This window comes from Pantherophis guttatus, chromosome 6 (genome assembly GCF_059756535.1).
Source record: "Pantherophis guttatus breed Tessera chromosome 6, ASM5975653v1, whole genome shotgun sequence".
In the NCBI taxonomy this organism is placed as follows: Eukaryota; Metazoa; Chordata; class Lepidosauria; order Squamata; family Colubridae; genus Pantherophis; species Pantherophis guttatus.
In genome coordinates, this window is record NC_142068.1 from 12155316 (window position 1) to 12175223 (window position 19908).

General features: G+C 39.4%; 1 protein-coding gene across 2 annotated transcripts in view; it reads right to left on the reverse strand.

Moving 5' to 3' along the window:
• FXR1 (FMR1 autosomal homolog 1) overlaps window positions 1-19908 on the reverse strand; it is a 40521-nt gene that overhangs the window by 10957 nt on the left and 9656 nt on the right. For both annotated transcript variants that reach the window (XM_034438915.3, XM_034438916.3), the window contains exons 2-10: window positions 11633-11685; window positions 11181-11274; window positions 8479-8550; window positions 7184-7332; window positions 5450-5543; window positions 4435-4551; window positions 4134-4304; window positions 2064-2142; window positions 1585-1694 (exon numbers count right to left, since the gene is read on the reverse strand). In XM_034438915.3, the coding sequence (XP_034294806.1) occupies window positions 1585-1694; window positions 2064-2142; window positions 4134-4304; window positions 4435-4551; window positions 5450-5543; window positions 7184-7332; window positions 8479-8550; window positions 11181-11274; window positions 11633-11685 (939 nt within the window). The remainder of the gene's footprint in view (window positions 1-1584; window positions 1695-2063; window positions 2143-4133; window positions 4305-4434; window positions 4552-5449; window positions 5544-7183; window positions 7333-8478; window positions 8551-11180; window positions 11275-11632; window positions 11686-19908) is intronic.

The window sequence follows — 19908 nt, forward strand, 5'->3', positions numbered from 1 at the left end:
GCGAGGAACCTTTGTACTCTGCCAGAGATGCTGGCGTATTGTTGAAGTTACTTGGATGTACAAGACAGAGCTCATACAGGCATCAGTGAAGGCTTGCTGCTATACCATCACTAGACTAAAGAGGAGAGCACAATCTAGAGCCCACAGCATTCTCCTATGACTGCATACGGAGAATCCATATGCTTCAATGAAAGAGTGCAGTATTTCAAAATACCAGTTTAGAACCGTATGCATCTGAGCTATTTTCTACAGTATCTTTGGAAAGTTACCTGGTTAGACACAACGGGAAACATAAATCCTGGATTAATTCTTGAGCCCAACTGATCATTACTGACACAGGACATTAAAGAAATAATGAGATTTCACAATTAACAATACAGCTAAAAAGGTAAATGTAAAGGTTCCCCTCGCACATATGTGCTAGTCGTTCCCGACTCTAGGGGGCGGTGCTCATCTCTGTTTCAAAGCCGAAGAGCCAGCGCTGTCCAAAGATGTCTCCGTGGTCATGTGGCTAGCATGACTAAATGCCAAAGGCACACGGAACGCTATTACCTTCCCACCAAAGGTGGTCCCTATTTTTCTACTTGCATTTTTTTTAACGTGTTTTCGAATTGCTAGGTTGGCAGAAGCTGGGACAAGTAACGGGAGCTCCCCCACCCACCCACCCCCGTTATGCAGCACTAGGGATTCAAACAGCTGAACTGCCGACCTTTCAATCGACAGGCTCAGCGTCTTAGCCACTGAGCCACCACGTCCCTTAGCAATACAGCTACTCAAGTACATATTTGTTAGATTTATGTACAGGTAGTCCTTGACTTACGACAGTTGATTTAGTGACTATTCAAAGTTACAACAGCACTGAAAAAAAGTGACTTATGACTGTTTTTTGCACTTATGATCTTTGTAGTATCCTCGCGGTCACATGGTCAAAATTCAGACGCTTGGCAACTGACTCATATTTATGATGACTGCAGGGTTCCAAGGGACATGTGATCAGCTTTCGCAATCTTCTGAGAAACAAAGTCAATGGGGAAGCCAGATTCACTTAATCGTGTTACTAACTGAACTACTGCAATGATTCACTTAACAATTGTGGCAAGAAAGATCATAAAATGGGACAAAATTTCCTTAACAAATGTTTTGCTTAGCAGCAGAATTTTTGGGCTCAATTGTGGTCATAAATTGGGAACTACCCATGCAGCCTTTTTTCCAGGAGCTCAAGATAGCAATACCACTTAGACTTACATACCGCTTCACAGTGCTTTACAGTCCTCTCTAAGCAGTTTACAGAGTCAGCACATTGCCCCCAACAATCTGGGTCCTCATTTTACCGACCTCGTTAGGATGGAAGGATGAGTCAACCTTGAGCCAGTGAGAATCGAACTGCAGTAACTGGCAGTCAGCAGAAGTAGCTTGCAGTACTGGATTGTAACCACTGCGCCACCGCAACTCATATGGCATGAACAGCACACCCTTCCCACTATTATTCCACAAACAAAACATCAGATCCCTCTTTAATTTCTACCCTACCCCATAGGACATTCATTGCCAAGGAAAGAGGAAAAAAAGAAGTTAAAATCGTACATCTTCTCTGGGTAGTTTATTCTCGTTGTCTCCTTCAATTCTCACTCGCACGACTCCAGACTTGTCCACAATCTCTTGAATAACTTTGCCATTTTTACCAATTACTTTCCCTTTAACAAATAAAAGATATTGAAGTTGTGAGTTATTATTGGGAGTTTGGTCTCAGGTAAACCGTCAACAAGAAAAACAATTAGAAGAATTCTTTATAATTATTTAAGGCTGATGATGGACTTTTATGATTGAAAGGAGGAGAAGGGTAATTCCCACTTCCCCATTAGGCTCTGCTGTGCCCTCAAAATATAAATATTTTTTGCTAAGGTTCGATTGAAATAGTTTGGCAGAGTGTGTATGTGTGTGTGTGAGAGAGCGAAAGCGAGAGAGCGAGTGAGAGAGAGAGAGAGAGAAGATGGGGAAAAGATTTTTATGTTGAAACTTTTCCCTGCTACTGTTAAAATGTTGCTGTTATTATTATTACGTACCTACAAGACTCCTAGGAACCTGAATAAAGTCTTCCACAAATTCCAAATAGCTTCTAGCTTTTTTTACTGCCTCAGCACTCTGGTAATAAACAGAAAAGAATACATTAAACATTAACAGTTAAAACATTTTTAGGGAACAATTATTTCCATATAAAATGAGAAAAAAACTACATATACTCTCTTTTGCAATGAGAAAATGCAAGTATTTGTACCTGGCAAATTAAAAATGATGGCTATCAGACAGTTGCTTAAACTCTATGGGATTATGGGACTTCATCTCCAAACTACCATATACATTTGCAAATTGGTGCCTGTACTTTTACACAACCATTTAAATAAATGTTTTTATCTGAAGCTCAACGTTATGATATCCATTTTGCCACCCATCTAAAATTTTCTCAGATCTGAGGAGAACCTTGATTATTGTTTAATAATCCTTAATTAACCAGTATTCCTGCAAAGGAACCAAACATGCAGCCAACTGAACTTCACCATCTAGTCTAGGGGTGTCAAACTGGCGGCCCGCAGGCCGGATGCGTTACATGCAGGCCACACACACCCCAGCTCCGCGAAGGGAAAAACATCATGAAACCGTCACGTGACAGCAACGTGATGTGAGTTTGACAACCATGATCTAGTCCTTTAGTTGTAGAAGAGTCATCCTAATCATACAATATAATGAAGGAAAGCACGCCTACTTGATTCTCCCCAAATCAGGGATCATCCTAATCTATCACGTGGCTTTGTATTGTAGCATGAAGACCAAATGTTACATTATGAAGGTGAATGGCATACTATGAAATATATTCATCAAAACTGGGGGTGGGAGAGGAACACAACTAAATACCTATAGTTAATGTGATTCTTCTTGAGATGTTTGCATGTTCCCTTTCTGCTCCCTTGCATATTACAGTGTGGCAACATCTTGGGGAGCCTCTGTGGCTGCGATCAAACTTCTACTGGCAAATGCAGCCTTAGGGCCTCAGTTGGATTTCTGCTTTCAACAGTCTCAAACACTCCCTGAAGTCTTCTTCCCATTCTTCCTTATAAGCACACTCGCCCATTCATTACTAGCATTCCCTGAAGGAATGGGACATCTGGGGGAGGCAAGTTCATTAGCCTTTATGCAACCACCCTTACAGAATTCATCAGGAACACCCTAGCAATATTTTCCTATTTACTTAAATTGGGATTATTCTATCAACTGCCAGTAGGAACCAAAACCCAACATGGAGGTAGGCTCTCTAATTTAAGCAAAGTTGAAGTGAGATTTGAAAAAGCTTTACACGGATACATTTAACAAGAGTTAAATTGTGTAGAACTTAATCCACAGGGACGTCTGAAGAAGATTACAAGTAAAAAGAGCAGTACAATATTCTATATTTGCCTTCTCTTCCACCAATTCCTCATTATTTCCATTATACTGTGATTAAAATATTGGAATTTTAATCACAGTATAATGTGGATAATTAGAACTGGAGAAAAAACAATTATTACCAACCTGCCTTTCATTGAGGAGCTGTATACTGCATGAGTCAAAAAGAGGGCTGTGAAAATATTTACAGATCCCTCACATCCTGGACATAAACTATTTCAACTCCTACCCTCAAAACGACGCTATAGAACACCTCACACCAGAACTACTAGACACAAGGACAGTTTTTTCCCTAATGCCATCACTCTGCTAAACAAATAATTCCCTCAACGCTGTCAAACTAGTTACTAAGTCTGCATTACTATTAATTTTCTCATCATTCCCATCATCCATCTCCTCCCACTTATGACTGTATGACTGTAACCTTGTTGCTTGTATCCTTAAGATTTATATTGACTGTTTCCCTATGACTATCATTAAGTGTTGTACCTTATGATTCTTGACGAATCTTTTCTTTTATGTACTCTGACAGCGTATGCACCAAGACAAATTCCTTGTGTGTCCAATCACACTTGGCCAAAAAAGAATTCTATTCTATTCTATTTGTCCAGTCTATATTCAGACTTCTAGACTTAAGCTCAAAGAAGTCAGAGTTTTCCAACTTGAAAACATGACTTTTCTGTGTTCTCTTTTACCTCGCCGTAGATCCTGAAAGTTCCAGTATCTTCTTCAAGTTCAATTGCAGTAACGCCTGGCACCTTCCTGGCTTGCTGTATATTACTGCCATGTGTTCCTATTGCAAGTCCCATTAAGTCTTCTCTGACAACAAATTCTTCATGAAATGCCGCTGCAAGCTGTTTTGTGCACTAGGGAAAAGAAAAAAAATATGTTTATTCTTTATAAAAACTTCAAGCATGAACACCGTTTCAGTGATTAAACCAGAAGCATAATTAAAGGGGGAGGGGGGAGAGAGAAAACCAGCTGAGTCCCACTCACTTCTAAATGCTTTGTTGCTTCTTCATTTCTTGACATGAGCATTAACTTGGTTCGAATGCTACGTAAATGCATGTCGCTGAGTATGCCCACTCTCTTTACTGTCGCCTCACTGGCAGACTGAAAGAAAAACTATGTGTAAGGATCTTCATTTTACAGGCGATGAATTAAAAAAAAAAAAACTTATTTCACCTACCGTTGTCACAAAGATGCTTTTTCAAAAAGGCAATTGGACTTTGTTTTTCCTTTGAAAAAAGCACCTTTGGGACAACCACGACCTGGATAACTGAGAATCTTCAAACATATACCTACCATTGATTCATTTCTAGTTTAGAACACGTGTCAGATAAGAGAACAAATAAATCTGATATGCTAGGGGTTTTTTTCTACTTAAATCTGAAATATTTATTTTTATTAGTTTATTAGGGCAGTGAAATCCATTTTTAAAAAAGGGTATGGCATGTGTTAGCCAGGGATCACCGAGGCGGCTGGCTGCCTCTGTGAAAGGAAGTTTTTTGGGGCGGTGTTATCTTACCCACGGGACGCTTGAATGCCAGTAGGCCAATCGGGGGAGGCTCCTTTCCTGTCCCTCGTGAAATCCATATGATTATTAGTGGGCAAACAGGGTCTGCTGATCTACTTTGCTCAATGCAGCTTGGTATGCTTTTAGCATAAAGCTAGATTCAGATGCAACAGCTGTAGCAATCAAAGTGACACCAAATAATACAAAACCCATTGCTATAGGTCCCAGGTTGCTGTTTGATCCAACAGGCAAAGGTTACCAGGCCCAAACAGTACAGCTTGGATTATAGCTTGCATGAGATCCTATCTGCAACTCTTCAATCTGCATTCTCTAAAGAATGTTTTCCTTTCACCAGTGGAAAGGTATAGTAATATCTTTTAATAGTGGTTATTTTTCTATACAAGCCAGTCCCAAAATATCAAATCGGTAACATAATGTTAACATAAAAATGACTTGCTCACGGATGAAGTAAAAAAGAAAGAAACTTTATCTTACCAGAACTACTAATTGAGCTGTTTCAGCCTGGTAAAAAATTCTGCAGGCTCCTACAGCTTTCTTAAAATCCTTGTGAGCACTTTCGTTAGCACACCTAGGAAATTAACGTATGGATTAATTAATTCATTTTGAAAGGTGAGCAAGAAGACACGAAGTTGGAGAAATTGAAAATACTGAAAAATCTCTAAGGCACAGCCAGAAAAAAACTTGTAACCAGCTCATTTGCTTTTATTGAGAAAAAAAACTGAAAACATATACCAAATTATTTCCAAATGAATAAAACACAACAAAACATTACAAGGTGAAACATTGATTTAACAGACCAATTATTCCCAATTGTCCATTAAATCAGAATATTACTATACAAGTTCTATATACTATAGATACTGCAAGTTCAAATCTCACCAGGCTCAAGGTTGACTCAGCCTTCCATCCTTTCTAAGGTAGGTAAAATGAGGACCCAGATTATGTGGGCAATAAACTGACTTTGTATAAATATACAAAAGTATGAAGGCTATTGCTTAACGCATTGTAAGCCGCCCTGAGTCTCCAGAGAAGGGCGGCTTATAAATCAAATTTAAAAAAAAAAGTAAGACTCAAAGTGTTTTTATACAAATGATGTAAAAGCAGGAAGAATTTCATCTGCTGCATCTGAGATCCACTGCATTGAGTTCTGCTAAATCAAAGTTTCACGTTCAGATTTATGCAAACTGAGAATAATTTGCTTGCGCATACAGTTAGTCCTCACTCAACGATCCTAATTGGCAACTCTGCAGCTAACCAAAGCAGTTGCTAAGTGGGAAATCACATGACCACGATTGCTCTTTCCAGCTAGAAAGAGACAAGATTACTGTACTCAGTTTCAGCTTTTGTTTGCCACCTGGCTGCTGGTGCAGTTGCATTGCTTTCTATGTGCAGAAGAATAAACAGCTTGCTCTCTTGAAATTCCTCTCCAATCTCTACACTCTGCGATGTTGGGAGGGAAGGATCTAGCAAAGAAGGAATTGCCTACTGGAATCACTTTCTTTTCTGTCTCCCCCCTCCCCCCCAACCTCTACAGGATAGAGCAGTGGTGTCAAACTCGCATCGTCACATTGTCATCACATGACTTATCGCAACTTTTTTCCCCTTCGCTAAACTGGGGGTGGGAGTGGCCAGCGCTTGATACATCTGGCCTGCATGCCGCGAGTTTGACACCCCTGGAGTAGAGATTGGAGAAAGGATTTCAAGACAGCACTGTAAGCTGTTTGCATAGTATGATCACAGTTCTCAGCCCCGGGCTGCTGGCACAATTGCATTGTGTAGAAGAGCAAACTGCTTACTTTCTTGCAATCCCTTTCTCTCCAATCTCTCTGCTCAGTTGGGAGGGGCGGGGGAGAAAGAAAAATCCACAGGTCAGGCACAGGATAACATGTTCTGACTGTAATGGTGATTATGTGACTCAGGGACCCTGAAGAGGTTGTAAATGGGCTGTAAACTTATTTTTCCAGCACTGCTGTAACTTTGAATGGTTGCTGAACAAATTATCTGTAAGCGAGGACTACCTATATATATCCTTTTATGACCTTCCAAAATATGAGTGCCAGCCCAAAAAGAGAATTTCTGTGTTAATTTGCAAAGATAGGCTGCTTCACTCTTTCATTAGACAGAAAGTGTTAAAATTCAGGATATCCTATGAAAGTCAATTCCTAATAGAGATATAGTTCTAATATAAGGAATTTTTAGAGTACTTACGCCTCTCTCAGATCTTCTGGAACGTCTACGGCACATCTGAAGAATGTATTCTTGCTCACAGGTTTATTCTGATTCACAGGCCGAAGTCGTTCAAATGTGACTATTTCATTGTAAGTGGCATCACAAGCAGCATACTCAATGACATAAAACTGAGAAAAGATTATTCTTCTTAATTTTTAAAAATAAGTTGTGACTGATCAAAGATTCAGAATATATACTTTACTATATGTTTATTATCATTCCCTTCAGAGCTCAAGAATGTCAAGTATCATATCTTTCCTAATCCCCATTTTCTCTTTATAACTGCCTTGTAAGGTAAGGTTATAGAGTGTGATTTTAATTAAGATATTAAGACCCAATAATAATTATATTATAATGAAGGCCCTATTAAGATATTCAAAATAATGCAACACGGTCATATAGCATCCATACATTATCAAAGACTTATTTTCTTGCAGACATTTCATTACCCAACTAAGTAACATCATCACTGCTAGTTATGCTAGAACAGTGCAGTTCTAGTACTGATGATGTTACTTAGTTGAGTAATGAAATTGTTCTAACCTAGGGTTCCTTAGAAAGCATGAAGCAAAGTCTTAATCCTGGTAAAACCTCTTTTATTAATATGACTGTGAATTCCATTCATTCAGTCAACAAGGCTTTGGCCAACAGTCTTTCAGAGGAATGTTTATCAACCCCCACCTTATCTCACTTGGAATGCTGCCAGAGAACCACTTTCCAAATGCAGAGCAAGGCCAAACTTGGCACCGAGTCTATTAGAGTCACGAACAGAACTTTCCAATCTTGAAACGAGATTAACTAATTGCTTTCTGCAAAAGCCCACATCCCGTTCGCTCCTCTTTTAAGTCCTATGGGAGGGGCCAATCATCTCCAAGGTGTGACCTTACTCCTTTAAAAAAGCAAGTAGACACCCTGCTTCCTTAATTGTTCTTGTCTTCTGGCAGCTCTGCGCATGCGCACACTGGGAATGGGCTTCAGCTGTTCCTCTGCCTCACTGCTGTCTAACTTCCTCTCTGCCTCCGACATAGAGCCATCATCTGAGCTTTCCCCAGCCTCCAGGACTGGCCCAAGTTCCTCCCCAACCTCCTCACTGCCCAGGGCCACAATAGAAAGGTCAAGCTCAGAATGCACCAAGGACCCCCATGGATAAGAAGCAAGTTACTAAATATATATAGTTTAACTTCTAAGTGGTTCTTACCTATTCAAATAATTCACAAAAATTAATGTTCCCTTTAGATGGATCTTTCTCATGATACAATCCCACTTCTACTTACCTCCCCTTTCATCATTCGAACCTTTGCCAGCCACCAGCCACATGGCTCTTGGTCATTTGCTCTTGAGTAAACCTGAAAGTAAATTACACAGCATTTAGATCACTGTGATTTGAACGTCCGCTTTAGTATGAAAATCATTTTAAAATGTTATTTAATATTTAATTTATTCCTTAATTGTTCATCAGAGCTCCCAAAATCGGACATGAGAAATTTCAATTTATTGAATTATTTTCTGTTTCTTTCTTCTTACCATAGAGAAGTGGTACCTATGTTGAAAGATGGCTCTCTTCTCTATGCTGAGATGTAAGTGCCCCAAAGTGGTTATTTTTTGTACAAGTTAATATTATGGAGCATCAAAAAATCTTAACTATGAAAATCTTCTTAAATTTAAAGATTATTAGCAGGCTTGTTAGTCTTTTTTAAAAAAAATCCTATTCCTTAGGCAATAGTAAATAAAGCCTATTTTAAACGATAAGTTAAATATAAAAGGAGAATATAGTTTTTTGGAAAAGATATCTAAAACGTTAAACATTCCAAAATGTTTATATAAAAATTATTACTATTTGATAAATCTGAAATTAATTTCTTACAAAACTGATTACATGGAAATTCAAATACTAAAGAAAATGTAGATGTATTATGGTAGGCAGACAAATATTTTTCTTTAAGTAGATCAAATTCCTGTGCCCTTGTTTTTTTTAATTCAAACATTTTATCATAATTTTTAAAAAAATGCTTATTACAAATTACTTTGAAATTGAGTATGGTGGAATAAAAGGTTCACAAAAATAAAATGAATATAGAACTACGTTTATATGGAAGAAAAAAAATCCGATTTTAAATAATTTCCCCCAACCTGAAGAAAATGGAATTTTGTAATTAATAGTTGATGGTATAGAAATGAAATGAAACTATTATGTAATTCATAATGTTGTCAATTAATCTTAATGAGACATACTTTCATAATGAAATTAAACATGCCCACATATAGTTTACTTCTCTACTGAAGAAAATGTGGTGGATGGAGCCATCACAATAATCTAATGTGAAACATGTTTGGCCTGATTTTTGATATTCTATATACAATTACTATAAACTATATGTGTGTGTGTGTGTGTGTGTGTGTGTGTGTGTGTGTGTGTGTGTAAAAACTATAAACAATTTACAAATTACTGTCAAAAACCTAAGACTGAATATAACTTAATCCATTTCTGTATAAAACAACACCAACCCTTGGTAGGTCCTGTAGTACCAAGAGCCTTGGTACTACAGTGGTTTAAAGCACCCTGTTATTAACACAGCTGCCTGCAATTTACTGCTGGTTCGAATCTCTCCAAGGCTCAAGGTTGACTCAGCCTTCCATCCTTTCTAAGGTAGGTTAAATGAGGACCCAGTTTGTGGGGGCAATAAGATGACTTTGTATAAATATACAAAAGTATGAAGGCTATTGCTTAACGCACTGTAAGCCGCCCTGAGTCTCCGGAGAAGGGCGGCATATAAATCAAATTAAAAAAAAAAACAAAAAAAAAAAAACCCCAATTCTACTATACTATAGCAAGAAAGTATTATAAGGTCATACCTCTTTCTAGCTACCCTATATCCATTCTCTAAGTCAAATGATGAAGTAATGGCTATGACATTCCAACACATCCCACATATTTAAAATCTAAGCACAGAAGCACAAACCATCTGGCTGAATATATGAATTAATCAGAGATACTAATAATAAATTTCAAATAAATAGCTTACGCATCCTAGATAGAATAAAAGAATTAGGTTAACAATTTGAATTTTCTTCAGACAATATTACAGAATAGGCAATGAAATCTTGCCTACTGCTTTTTATCACTCCTCTAACTAGAGGAATTTAGCTTTATAGAGCCCAACCAAAAAAAAGAAACCAGTAGGACTAAATTTATTTATAAGAATATCTTTGAAGCACCCAAGAAGCTTTCAAACAATGTTCATACTTGCCCAAAATAAAGGCATATTTAAGTTGAAATATATAAAGTATCTTGAGGGTCTACAGGATATGACAGGAGGAAGCCTCATCCTATCTGCCTTCTATAAATATTGTATGACTGGTTAAACCTACCATAGCAACCATTTTGTGAAAACACCTACAACATGCTCTCAGCATTCCAAACATCCCCCTTCAAAATGTTGCTCATATCCACCACTGAGGAGGGAGCCTTTTCTCCAAGAAAGCATATTTTGGGTAATTATTAAAAACACATTCATGACAAAAGTTATTTGGCATTAAAATATTCCACCCTGGCACATGGTGGACTTTATTAAAACAAAAATTAAATAGCCTTCTGTCAGAAGTGTAAATTCCATATGGAGCAATTGAGTTTGAGGTCATTTCTAACTATATCTCAGCTTCAGGTTTGGCAGGAATTCAAGACAATCTTTTGTACTGTGTAGCTATTACAATTAATATTCATGGCACAGTTGTGGTTAATTTTTTTACTAATTTAAACATGGTTGGTTAAAAACCTGCTCAAAAGCAACTCCTTTTTTTATTTTTGCTAATAAATTTCTTTCCTTTTAAATGATGTTTATGCTTTTTTTTTTTTTGCATTTTTGAAGCAGTTAAAAAAAAGTTCAATTGTCTTGATGATAGCACACTAAGTTTGACCATTAACCTTCCAGAAGAAACTTCCGCATAAGCGAACAAAGAAATACTTGAATTTAATCACCTCCACTTCATCTCCTTCACCAATTTCTTTCTTGATATCAGGTGGTGGTGGTAATCTTACTTCACTGAAAGGAACCTGGCGTTCTGGTTGCCAACTGTAAATTGAATAGATATTTTAGATTATGCAACTATCACCAAGACTGTTAAATGGAATACTATCAATTTTAATTTAGCAGAGAACCCCATTGCGTATAGAGACAAGTCAGAAATGCAGCTGTTAGAAAATGAGGACTAAACTGCAGGAAGAACAATCCCAACAGTGTAAAGTGACACCAATTTTAATTTGGTTGCTCTGGTTGCCAATACAGTGGGGCTATGGCATGCAATTCAAAGTGTTGGAATCTTTAAATTTTACAGTGATTTAGCCAACCAGTCCTTTCCCTTCAGAGTAAAAAGATGGGCATATTCTGCAAACAAAATGAAAGGAGGAAAAGCATTTTTTGTAATACGTACTTGTTTTCAAACACAACTGTGAGTGAATCCTCATGAACATCTTTGATGAATCCCTGAGATAAAAGAACAAAAATTGTTACAATAATTAATAGCACAAAAAAATTATTACAAAATAAAATTACAAAATATTATTTAACAGAAATGCCGCAAAAGATACCAAAAATTGTAGATTTATTTAACAGACAGGGATTTATTGAACAAGAGATACTAATAAATTGCTCTCAGTCTTATTGCGGTGCTAACGAGACTAATAAAGACGAATATTCCCCAATGAATTATTCTTGATAGAACAAAAAATCCTGCTTCCTATTCTAATTTTCTCCTGGCTTTTCCCTACCCAGACCAATAACTGTTTGTAGTTCCCAAGAACTATGTACTTCATAGATAATTCCCAAACTTTATTTATTAAATATGCCACCAATCTCGCTGTTGAAAGATCTGAAATGTTACATGTTGCTAAAAAAAATGATTACTTTCATTGTGTTAGTAAACTGAATTTGTCACTTTCATTCTGTCACTTTCATTGTGACAAAATACAGACTACCAAAGGCAAATGTTCAGACCAGACAAACAACCTGCAAAGTTAATTGGCAATTAACAACTGCAATTCAGACCAGGAACTCCACTGTTAAGCGCTGCTGTCACCAAGTGGGAAAAAAAATCACATGAGTTAGGATGGTAGGTCTAGTTATAGTCGTTTGAGATCGTTAAGTGCAATGTCATGACTGCAACTTGAGATTTCTGGCTGGTTTTAACTTTTATTTTATTTTATTATTTATTATTATTATTCATATTTCTATGCTGCCCACTCTCCGAGGACTCTGGGCAGCTAACACCAAAGACAGTATACTAAATAGCATATTGCCCCCAACAATCTGGGTCCTCATTTTACCCACCTCGGAAGGATGGAAGGCTGAGTCAACCTTGAGCCGGTGAGATTTGATTCGCTGATCTGCTGAACTAGCAGTCAGCTGAAGTAGCTGCACTAATGCACTCTAACCACTGTGCCATCTCGGTTCCCCTTTTGCTTAAGGGGGCAGCACAATGGTTAAGCCGCTGGGCTTGTCAGCTGGAAAGTCAACACCCCCAACCTGAGCACCCCGCGACAGATTGAGCTCCTGTTCTTGTCTCAGCTCCTGCCAAACTAGTAATTCAAAAGTATGTAAATGTGAGCATAGTTCCCACTTCAGTGGGAAAGGTATGTGTCTGTGACGTCATGTTAACCACATGGCTGCAGTAATATCTTTAAGACAGCACTGGCTTAATGGCCCTTGAAGTGGAGATGAGTACCTCTACAGTGGCCAATGACCAGCAGAGTAAAATCCGCAGGGACCCCTTTACCTTTAACCTTTGCTTTTGAGAAGATGGTAGAGAGTCACAAATGGGGTTTACATGACTGCAGGGATACTGTGACAAGCGCAACTTGAGGATTGGTTATAAGCTTCCTTGTTCAGTGCCATTATAACGTCGAATGTTTGCTGAACAAGTGGTCACTAAGCACTAATGTACTTTCTTCTTCCAGCATAAAAAAGAAACACCCCAGGATTTCTGACGCCTTAATTACACAGCTCTAATGCAACCTCTAATGCATAAAACCTCTAATGCGTAAAGCTCTAATGCAACACAGAATCACTGATTCGTTCAAAATTGGGAAAGGAGTTTGGCAAGGCTGTATACTGTCACCCTGACTATTTAATTTATATGCAGAGCACATCAAGTTGGCTTGAAACACAACATTAAGAAAACTAAGATCATGGCATCCGGCCCTCTCAATTCCTGGCAAATAGATGGAGAAGAAATGGAGGTAGTGACAGATTTTATTTTCCTGGGCTCCAAGATCACCGCAGATGGGGACTGCAGCCAAGAAATTAAAAGATGCTTGCTCCTGGGAAGGAAATCTATGGCAAATCTAGACAGCATTCTAAAAAGCAGAGACATCACCCTGCCAACTAAAGTGTGTATAGTCAAGGCTATGGTGTTCCCAGTTGCAATATATGGCTGTGAAAGTTGGACCATAAGGAAGGCTGAGCGCCAAAGAATTGAGGCCTTTGAACTCTGGGGCTGGAGAAGACTCCTGAGAGTCCCTTGGACTGCAAGGCGATCAAACGGGTCAGTCCTAGAGGAGATCAACCCTGACTGCTCTTTAGAAGGCCAGATCCTGAAGATGAAACTCAAATACTTTGCCCACTTAATGAGAAGGAAGGACTCACTGGAGAAGAGCCTAATGCTGGGAACAATTGAGGGCAAAAAAAGAAGGGGACGACAGAGAATGAGGTGGCTGGATGGAGTCGCTGAAGCAGTCGGTGTGAGCTTAAATGGACTATGGGGGATGGAAGAAGACAGGAAGGCCTGGAGGAACATTGTCCATGTGGTCACGATGGGTCGGACATGACTTCGCGACTAACAACAACAATGCAACCTCATTTCTGTATCTGTTACTATTTTGAGTAGTGTATCCCAAGTCTGCATGGGATCTGCCATCAATCTTGCCATAAGTTGAATCCCTTGACCATCATAGAATAAGACTCCTAGCTTTCAATGAGTTTATAATACTGGAGGTGATATAGAGAAGTAAAAAGAAAAGATATAAACTTTCTTAATTGTTTCTATTAAAAATTATTTCCTAATGTTACCTGACTGATGGACAAAAAGGTTTTATTTATTGTGTACAATTCAAACGATTATTTGAATGAATAGCAATAAGTACAAACACTAGAAATCCCAACATTGCACATTAATATCAATTAATTCAAAACTAAATATCAATCAACAACAAACAAATTAAATGAATGAATGATGAATATGAAAGTTCCCAGGATTATTCCCTGGATTTGAAGAATCACTAGAAATCTGAAAGAAAACTGAAAGAAATCTGAAAAAGTAGTAGAATGGGGTACTTGAAGACTCCAAATGGGATTGGACTAAGGTAAGCAAATTGGTACAATTACTTCCTATGAGTAGACTCTATGATTCTGTTAATGCACTCCCAAAAAATAGCATTTGCTTTTTTAGTAGATGTATCACACTGCTGGCTCACATTTGACTTTTGGTTGACAAGGTCACCCAGAAGCCTTTCACATGTGCTATCACCAAGCCAGACCTCTCCTGCCCTATACAGGTAGTCCTCGACTTACAACAATTCACTTAGCAACTGTTCAAAGCTACAACGGTACTGAAAAAATGACTTATGACCATTTTTCACACTTATGACCCTTGCAGCATCCCCATCATGTGATTTACATTCAGATGTTTGACAACTGGGTCATATTTATGACAGTTGCAATGTCCCCGGGGTCATGTGATCACCTTTTGCAACCTTCCAGCAAGCAAAGTTAATGGGGAAACCAGATTCACTTAACAACCATGTTACTAATTTAACAACTGCAGTGATTCACTTTAACAAATGTGGCAAGAAAAGTCGCAAAATTGGACAAAATTCACTTAACAAATTTCTTACTTAGCAACATAAATTCTGGGCTCAATTGTGGTCGTACGTTGAAGACTACCTATATTTCTTATTTCCTACCCAGATGTAGAATTCCCTGTGATATTTCCTCTTATTAATTTCAGTCCATAAGCAGGCCAGACTAGATTTTTCTGATTTATTTGAAACATTTATATAGCTACCAAAATCAACATGACATACAGAATAATTAAATAATGATACAAGATAAATATAACACATAACACTAAAGCAAACTAAAACTTTAAATAGCAATCAGAACTAAAAGAGAGAACCCTATTCATCCTGATCCAAGCAACTGAAGAGTCACATTTTAATTGTGTTTCTTTCAGCCCAGCTTTGTAATATCTGCAGACCTGGTGTTGGATTAAATCATGCGGCATTCAACTCAAACTGAAGTGGAGCCATTAATGAGATGCATTCATTCAACCAATTGTGAGCCCAACTAACAACAGTAACATATAGCTCATATTTTAACCATTTTATTAAGAAGAGTTTTTTTATAAAACACTATATTGAAGGCTGACAAGGTCTGCGAGGCTGGCATAACTCAAGAAACAAAAACAAAACAAAACAAAACCATTTCGGTTTCTGCAAAGATTATATTGCTAGCAAGATAATGTAACTCAGCCCTGAAAGCTTGTCAAATCAATACTCCCATTTAACATACCTATCTTAATTAAGGCAGAGTTGGTCTTTTTCTCATACCATGCTACCACCTTCTTCTGAAGTAAGGAATATTTTCTGCAGTGATCCAGCTCCCTGTATAATTTTCTCTTCTATCTTCCATGTTTCCAAGGCCTGTTAGCTATGATAGTACCTCCTTCTTCATGCTCACTCTCCTTCCACCATGGACTGCATGGAGAATAATGATCCTAACCGACAAAGACTAGAGTTGCAACTCAAGGCCAATGTTCTTAATCTGACCAGCCTTGGCATCAACTCTTCTACCTGTTCCTCAAGGCCATTTCCTCTGCTTTCCACAACATTTGACACTGCTTCCAATAATCGCTTTGTGTCAGGACAGCCCTTTCAGTGAATTAAAGGTTTTAATCTCCTCCTCTTCCTGCACATAGAATTGTGTATTCCCCTCATCTGGAAGAGAGGTGTAATTTAGAACAGGAGGGGAAAATGCTGAATACATGGAACAGGGAAACCATTCCTGCACAAAGAGAAAGCAGTGGACAGGCAGAAGTAAGGTAAAAATTAAATGGAAAACCACTCAAATCCCACACGGTAATTCTTGATCCTTCCTCTCTATGCACATACGCTATCCATTTACGCACAGCCATGGGGAAAATTTGAGGCTCAAGGAACTCAAAGCTGGAGTAAACCATGTGTGCTACAGCCATAAACTCTGCATCATGCCAAGAGTACAACAAAGTAAAGTACTTTAAAAGAGTACTTTTAAAAGAGTATTTTAAAAGCAAATTCTGCAAATGGCAACAAGTCAGGCCAAATGTTCCATTGCTGGACCGAGAGCAAGACAAATATTGTTCTACTATCACATTTCTTCACTCCATCTTCACATTCAATTCCAGGTGATGAGGCAATCATAAATGAAATGACTGGCCAATAATTGAAAGACAGCTTACCAGTACCTGGATATACATGGCAAACCAAAATCTGGGACCACGTGAGTAATAGAAATCCTATTTTGAAAAAATAGCGCCAAACCAGTTGTGTAGCTCCTAGAGTGAATGATAGAATGAATAAAAGAAGCTATTACTCTAGTATGTTCATTAAATTATTCAAGACTGGAAGGTTTTCCAAGTCCTAAAGTCAAGTCTCATGGTTCAGCAGGAAAGGCAAACAGCTTGAAGAAACAGTTCAACAGGCAGGACATGAGGTAACACAGTCCTAGACTATGACAAAAAATAAATATTTGACAACTGCTCTCACCTGTAACCACTAGAGATCTCTTGACAAAAATATGGCCTATCTTAAAACCTCCTCTGTGCCCTACAGTCTTAATTTCTTAAGAGGAGGAAAAGTGAATAAAGCAACAGAAGAGATTATTGCAGTAGCTAAGGGTTTAACTGTGGAGTCCTTGGTACAACCAAACTCAGAGACTCCAAGGACTCCAGTAACATGTCCTGGAGAAAAATCAAACTGGTGGGAAAGATTTTGGGTATGAATAAAAGGAAAAACAGAACCGGTACCATTTTGAAACGTATAGACCACATGTATCCATTTTATTTCTCTCTTTTTATTCTTATTCATCTTATTTCAAAAAGATTGCCACACTGCAACTCCAAGATTTTTGTGCAAATATATTGTTTTCTTTATGTACAATGCAACATTCCATGTTTTGCTGCGTTTTCCACTTTTAAATAAGTTGTAGACTTCTCATGCTATGTGCCGATCATGTATACCATCCCACCAAGTTCTGTCCTTGAATCAGGATCACTAGTTCTCATTGTTTACTTTTTATGCTTTGTGCAGTAGTGTGGAACATCTGAGGTTTTGAGTACCGTAGTCGTGTCTCTGTTGTGGTGGCTTTTGAAATTTGAGACCCCATCCTAACCTCCTCATTTTCCTATTTACAGTCCCTATCTGCTTACTCGCTAAGCTCTTAACTTTATAACTGCCAATCAGGGTGGATAAAAATCATTTTTAAAAAAAAAATAAAGAAAATCAGATTTTTTTTATTTAAATCGGATTTTTTTTTATTTTTATCGAATTTATTTTAATAAAAAACTTTTGGGGTAAAAATCTATCGTAAGATAGTTTTCTATTTAAGATACATAAATAATTTAGTTTATTCAGCATGAAATGGAGCTTAGTTATGTAGCATGAGGCTGTGTATTTTGCAACACTGGGACTATAGGTGAGTCAACAGTGGGTCAAAGGAGTAGCAGAGATGACAGTTGCTCTTTAAAAATTATGATTTAAATCGAGTTGATTTAAATCAAGCCTTTTTACTAGTGATTTAAATCATGATTTAAATTGTGATTTAAATCATGATTTAAATTGTGATTTAAATCAACTCGATTTAAATCAAATCCACCCTGCTGCCAATAATACAATACAATAAAATCAGGGGTGGGCAACTATGGCAACTGTACAAACTGTAGACCTCAATTCTCAATTGTATTCCCCTGAATAAAACCAATAATCCTTGAGCAATAAAAATAGTCAACCTAATGAACAATTGGACTCTAAATTTCTCTATGAGAAATTTTCTAATGGTGAGAACAATCAGCCAGTGGAATGGCTTGCCTTCAGGAGTTGCAGGTGTCCCATCACTGAAGGCTTTCAAGAAGAGACTGGTCACTTGTCTGAAATGGTGTAGACCAGTGATGGCTAACCTTTTTGCCATCGCATGCCAGGAGAGGGGTAGCGGGGGAGGTTCGCACGTGCCCACACCCATAATTCTATGCACCCTGCCCTACGCATACGTGTGCAACCCCCCTTCCCTTCCCTTCCCCCCCCACTTCTGGCATGCGATGGCCCGGTCTAGGAGACTCTGGAGGCTGGGGACAGCAAAAAAGTCACTTCCTGTCCCACTGGGAGTTGGGAAATGGGCCGTTTCAGACCTCCGGAGGGTCTCCGAGGGAGTGGGAAAGGCTGTTTTCGCCCTCCACAGATGCATAGAGAGGATCTGGAGCCAGGTAAGAAAGAAAAACGGCCCTTCCCCACCCACTCTCAGGCCCTCTGGAGGCAGGAAACAGCCTGTTTCCCTACATCTGGTGGGCCCAGAAGGCCCGAAAATCAGCTGGCCGGGGCGTGCATGCGCACCAGAGCTGAGCTGGTGTGCCCACTGATATGGCTACGTGTGCCACCTGTGGCACATGTGCCATAGGTTCTCCATCACAGGTGTAGACTCTCCTGCTTGTGCAGGGAGTTGGACTAGCTGACCTCCAAGGTCCCTTCCAACTCTGTTATTCTGTTCTATGGCAACTGATACCGTGTTTTCCCAAAAATACGACCTATTCAGAAAATAAGTCCTAGCTTGATTTTTTTGGGGGGGTGGGCCTAATATACGACCTACCCCAAAAGTAAGCCCTAGTGAAGGGGTGGGCATGGCCAGCACAGGAGGCAGCCCTTCCCTTCCCTGGTCAGCTAATGGCAGCTGGGCCCCTTAATCGCGACCCGCAGAACAGCTGAGCTGATCAGGAGCTGCCTCTCTTCTATCTCTCTGGGTACCTGGAGGTTTCTTGCACACTCTTGCCAGCCCCAGCCCTGCTGCGGCACCAGGCAACCTCCCAGCCGAGGGCCCCTCTCTCTTCCGCAGCTCACCTGGCGCTAGATCTCGTGTCTGTGCGCTCTGGAGATCACAGATCTGGGACAACTCGCCCCACATCAGGCAGGAGCAGCCCAGCAGGACGGCCAAAAGCAGCACTGCCAGAAGGGCGAAGAGCCCCCATGAGGCCGGCAGCAGCACCGACAGCCACTCGGCTGTCAGCAGCCAAAAGTGTCCCAGCAGCAGCAGGGCCAGCAAGCAGGGCAGGCGGAGGCTGGGGTGTGCCAAGAACTTGGGCCATTGCAGCCGATTGAGGTAAGGCTGTTTTTGAAGGGGGCATAAGGCGCGTGGGCCTCCTGCTGCTTTTACAGCCTCAATCGACTGCCAGAGTGGCCAGGATTCTTCGAGGCGGCAGCGGGAGGTCACCCGCTGATCAGCTGTTCCACAGACCAAGCTGCTGGTAAGAGGGGCAGCTTCCCACCCCCTTGCCCTCCACCTCCCTGTACATGGGGGAAAAAATAAGACCTCTAAAAAATAAAACCCCTAGCCTTCCTGAAAATAAGACAAGACCCGGTCTTATTTTCGGAGAAACACGGTAGCTTACGTGTGCCTGAATTAAATGGCATA